The sequence below is a fragment of the Cibotium barometz genome, chromosome 11, assembly GCF_041138505.1.
Source record: "Cibotium barometz isolate CiBa-2024 chromosome 11, ASM4113850v1, whole genome shotgun sequence".
NCBI classification, from domain to species: domain Eukaryota; kingdom Viridiplantae; phylum Streptophyta; class Polypodiopsida; order Cyatheales; family Cibotiaceae; genus Cibotium; species Cibotium barometz.
In genome coordinates this window covers 35,077,982-35,082,439 of record NC_141056.1, presented here as the reverse complement: position 1 = coordinate 35,082,439, position 4,458 = coordinate 35,077,982, and the positions used below count along the sequence as shown (strand labels likewise).

At 46.6% G+C, this 4,458-nt stretch overlaps 1 protein-coding gene across 1 annotated transcript; it reads right to left on the bottom strand.

Annotated features, from left to right (window-relative positions):
• Nucleotides 1-272: 272 nt before the first annotated feature.
• LOC147634112 (long-chain-alcohol oxidase FAO4A-like) lies at nucleotides 273-3,749 on the bottom strand. The gene is made up of 3 exons (XM_086805222.1): nucleotides 3,104-3,749; nucleotides 2,734-3,003; nucleotides 273-2,161 (listed from the first exon to the last, which is right to left on the bottom strand). Exons 1-3 carry the CDS (start codon nucleotides 3,422-3,424, stop codon nucleotides 386-388), a joined length of 2,367 nt encoding a protein of 788 aa, XP_086661348.1. The 5' UTR covers nucleotides 3,425-3,749; the 3' UTR covers nucleotides 273-385.
• Between the last annotated feature and the right edge of the window lie 709 nt (nucleotides 3,750-4,458).

The window sequence follows — 4,458 nt, the reverse complement described above, 5'->3', positions numbered from 1 at the left end:
AAAAACTCTTGATTGATAATTTCTTAATTTTATATATAAAGGTTTCCTAATTTTTGAGAAAATAGTTTTTTTGAGCAATTCTTCAAACACTCCCTCACATAAAATCCTCTAATTTATGATGGGTTGGCACGTATTAAAGACTTGTGCATTAGTAAATTATTTATTACCTTCTCATTAGGGATGTTTTTTTTTTAGTCACTTAGGGGCCTGCCTCTTAGAACATTAAAAAACATAGTAAAATATAGAGTTTGGGCCAAAAACAAAACAAAAAAAAAAAAGAGAAGGCTCCACACAGGTAAGTATTAGGCGTAAATTTGTACACTAGTAGAGTGACTCGTGAGAATGGGCGGTGGTGTGTGTACACATGGAAAACGGTGCAACAGATTCATTCACATCCTCCTCCTCCGGTGGTGGTTGATTTGAGAAAACGAAGTACGTTTTGGGCGGTGCAAAAGGCAATGGCCTGGACGGTGACCATGGGGTTAACGCCAATAGCACCAGGGAAAACGCTGCTGTCCCCCACGAACAGACCTTCCACCTCCCAGGTCTCGCAGGCGGGGTCCACAGCCGAGGAGGCCGGGTCCACGCCCATGCAACACGTGCCCATCTGATGGGCTGACTGCACGTTGTAATTGAGGCCCCGCATGCCACGCGAGCGCACCCTCGCCAAGTAGGCTTCCACGTCATCCGCGCTGCTGGAGTCGGCGTCGAGGCTCATGGTGCCCACTTCCGCCACGCCCGGGGCGGCTGCTAGAACCCGGACGGCTTCCTGCACCGCGTCCAGTAAGACGGCGGCATCAGTGGCGTCGAGGCGATAGTCGATACGAAGCGATTCGTCGCTACCTTCTCTCACCGTTCCGCGCGTGCGGTCGCGCGCTAACGCGAAGACAATGCACGTGCGGGAATACCTCTGCATGGTGCGTTTGAACATGGCTCCCGAAGCCCATGGCGCCATGAAGGAAAACGCGCCCGGCCGCACGGACGGACACTGCAAAAGCGCCCCATAGCCGCCGCCGCAGTTCTCGCCCGCCAGCTCGCGGCTGCACGCGGTAATTATGCCACCTTCGAACGCGCGATCTTCATCTGTCGAAGATCGCCGGGGTACGTACCCCCATGCAAGAACTGACGGATGCAAATGCAGGTTGCGCCCGATCTCGCTATTACGGAGCCCGCTCCTTCGCAGCAATACAGGCGTTTGCAAAGCTCCGCCAGCCACCACCACAGCCAGTGCGTGCACATATAATTTCCCATGCAGTATGTTGGCCACCAAGCCGGCCGCGCGCCGCTGCTTCTTCTGTCCGCGGCAGTGCAAAACCTCCTCCGCCCGGCACCCTGCCAAGATCAGTGCTCCTTCCGCCACTGCATCCACCAGCCATGTCTCCGCCGTCGATTGCTTTGCCCCACTCGAACAGCCATATTCGCACCATCCACAGTAATGCTCTCCCACCACATTACGGGGGACATCCTCTACATGATAACCCAGCTTCACACACCCTTCTCTCAACACTCGGTTTTGCAAAGACTCATTTTTAAACCCCACGTTCACCTTCATCCTATCACAAACCACATCCATAGCTTCCTGATACTTCTTTTCTCTGAACAATCCAAGCTTAAGATCATCAGCCCACTCTCTTAATACATGATGAGGGGTTCTTAATGAAGCAGACCAATTGATAGCAGAGCCGCCTCCAACAGTAGAACCAGCTTTCATGAAGATTGCTCCATCTGTGGTGGCAAGGTGGTTGGGGCCTTCCACCATAGCCATGGCGCTAGAAGCTTCAATATGCGAATAATCATCTCTTGCAAAGTAGTCTCCCTTCTCAATAACCAGAACCTTAAACCCAGCTTTGGCCAAAACCCCAGCCACAACACCCCCTCCTGACCCTGACCCCACCACCACCACATCACACTTCATGGTAACATCTCTCTCTTTCGTGCTTTTGCCACCCTTCCTCTTCTTCTTGCTCATGTTTTGCATGTAAGACTCCCCTTCGTGAGCCCAAAAGCCAAATTCTCTCAGCCTATCACACAAGGCTACTTCCTCCTTTACATTAATTACTTTGCCTTCCAATGGCTTTTTTAGGTTTCTAGAGCCTACTGATCTTTCAGGCAAATAATATCGTATTGCCTTCCATGTGGGATTGTAACCAGTGCTATCAGCCTGCAATATTTCCGACAAGAGTTTCACAAATCAATATAATATATCAATGTGGAACATAACAATACTGCAAACTATACCATTTAAAAAGGATCATAAAGAAAAACCATAAAACTATAAAGATAGTGCAAGCATGGCATAAAAGAATCATAGAAACTCATAACTATAACAGTAATTGCAAGCATAGGCGACAAAAAGTGAAGCAAACAATTCCGTTAAGGTTCAACAACTTAAAATAAAATACCAGAATGGGACACAACAATAATGCTAATACCTATAGCTTATAATAAGGATGATTTTATAAAAAAAACCATAGAGACAATATAGGCATAGCATATAAGGATCATAGAAGTCTCATAGACTATAAAGGTAAAGCAAGCATGGCATACATTGCAATTACAAATAGGCCCATGTACAGAACATAAAACTAAATAATCACATTAAAATTACTTATAATGGCATTGCAAGTTATATAGCCCCATGGACACAACATACAAGTGAAGCAAGCATTCTACTATTCCATTTTTAGAAGCAACAGGTAGGGTTGGAAATTAGATGCATTAATGACAACTCACCCTAGCAAACCAACTCCACCCAACCACACTCTTAAACGCCTTGAAGATCAACTGCATGGCTGCCAAATGGCTGGTAGCCCACCCCCTCATGATCCTCTCCCTCTTATGCAGAGATAAGCGTGGGAAGGCTTCAACGAAGGGGAATTTCTTCACAAAACTGTTAGTGCCGCAAAGAACTAAGGTCCCCAATCTGGTCGACAGAAGAAACAGTATAAAGCTTATGAGCTTCAGCTCAGTCGTCGTTACCAGTCTGCTCAAGAACCCCGCAGCCTGCAACCATGATGAGGAGCATGCCTTAGGTGGGGAACCTTAATTAAAAATTGAGATGCAAAGGCTATAGCTTAATTTGCATGATATTATGAATACTTACATAGACAGGGACTTGCCAGTCTGAGGATGATAATTCGTAGTAGGATTGGAGATCATTAGGTGCATCATCTGGAGGGGAAGGCAAGGAGGGGAAGATAGTATCAGAGATGGCAGTGAGAACCTCCATCTGGAGGTGGGAGAAGCAGTGAGCATGGGGAGCTTGACCACCTCTCAGCAAGGGGTGGGCTTCATTATCATTTAATCTATGATTAACAGTTTGATCATATGAGCAACCGTGCTTAGTGGTTCCATTGGTGGACAGATGGGGAAAGGCATTTGATCTGTGGTGAAGGCTTTCAACGCTCATAGAGGTTTTCTCCATGCTCAAGCCTTACAAGCAGTACATTAATCAGTTCTAAAACTTGAGGAAGGATATCATTTTTGGTTGATATATTGTAATGCTGTATGCTTATTTATATGCAAATGGCCACCGCAGCACCTCCAGATGTCCACATGGAAAATGCCATTGCATTGATGAGGACCTGATTTTTTTATCCGAAGGTACAAGAAATTTAGAAACATACACACCCAGCCTCCGTGAGGTGGAGGTGGCCCCGCCGGGAAGAAGACTGGTGAACCCATCGTACATGCTCATAATCAACCCCATCAAGGGTAGGTACCTAACGAGGCCCCCATGACTTGAACACAAGACCTTAGTAGAGACCAACGCTCTACCAGATGAGCTAGCACTCGTTGGTATGAGGACCTGATTTGCAACTTCCATGGAGTGAAGGTGTGTACCTGCAGGTTTAATTGTGTCCGGATAGAAGTAAATACCGTAACATTAAATCTGAATTGGGTAGTTGAAACAGCATATATATATATATATATATATATATATAAAGTGGGGCTTCACAGTTTCAAATTTCCTTAGGGTCTCAAATTTCCATAGGGTCGCCGCTCTACAGTGTACAACAATGGCATTTGTGTGTCTGCGTAAATACAATTAAGATTCTAACCGCTGCGGCTCGGTGCCCAATTCCCATGATAGCCAAGAGCTTGCGTGCCCTCTCAGCATGAGGATTACAACTCCTTGGGTCTCATCGCACACTTAATGGGCTTATCTACCACCTCAAGCAGCCCTCCATGTGTCGAGTGACCACACTTTCTCTGTCCCCGTCTCCTGAATAACGCGTACTTCTAGAGTACAAGTCACATGTGTGAAATGGTCCTCAGTCCTGACTCCTACATACTACACAGTGGACTCTTAAGCTAGCTTCTACATACATTTTGGGGCTGCCCAGGACTCAGGAGCCTGGCCCCTAATTAGGGCAAACCCCATCTATGTAACCTGTTCGTTTGATTTTTCCTACAACTAGTCTGACTTTGTCCGTGCTTCACACAAATTAACTCCAC

Bases quoted from the DNA above. Each gene is read 5' to 3' on its own strand.
- LOC147634112 (XM_086805222.1), bottom strand. From the start codon at position 3,424: ATGGAGAAAACCTCTATGAGCGTTGAAAGCCTTCACCACAGATCAAAT. The intron at 3,004-3,103 runs GTAAGTATTCAT...TCATGGTTGCAG, and splicing joins ACTGGCAAGTCCCTGTCTAT to GCTGCGGGGTTCTTGAGCAG. The intron at 2,162-2,733 runs GTGAGTTGTCAT...GAAATATTGCAG, and splicing joins GGTGGAGTTGGTTTGCTAGG to GCTGATAGCACTGGTTACAA.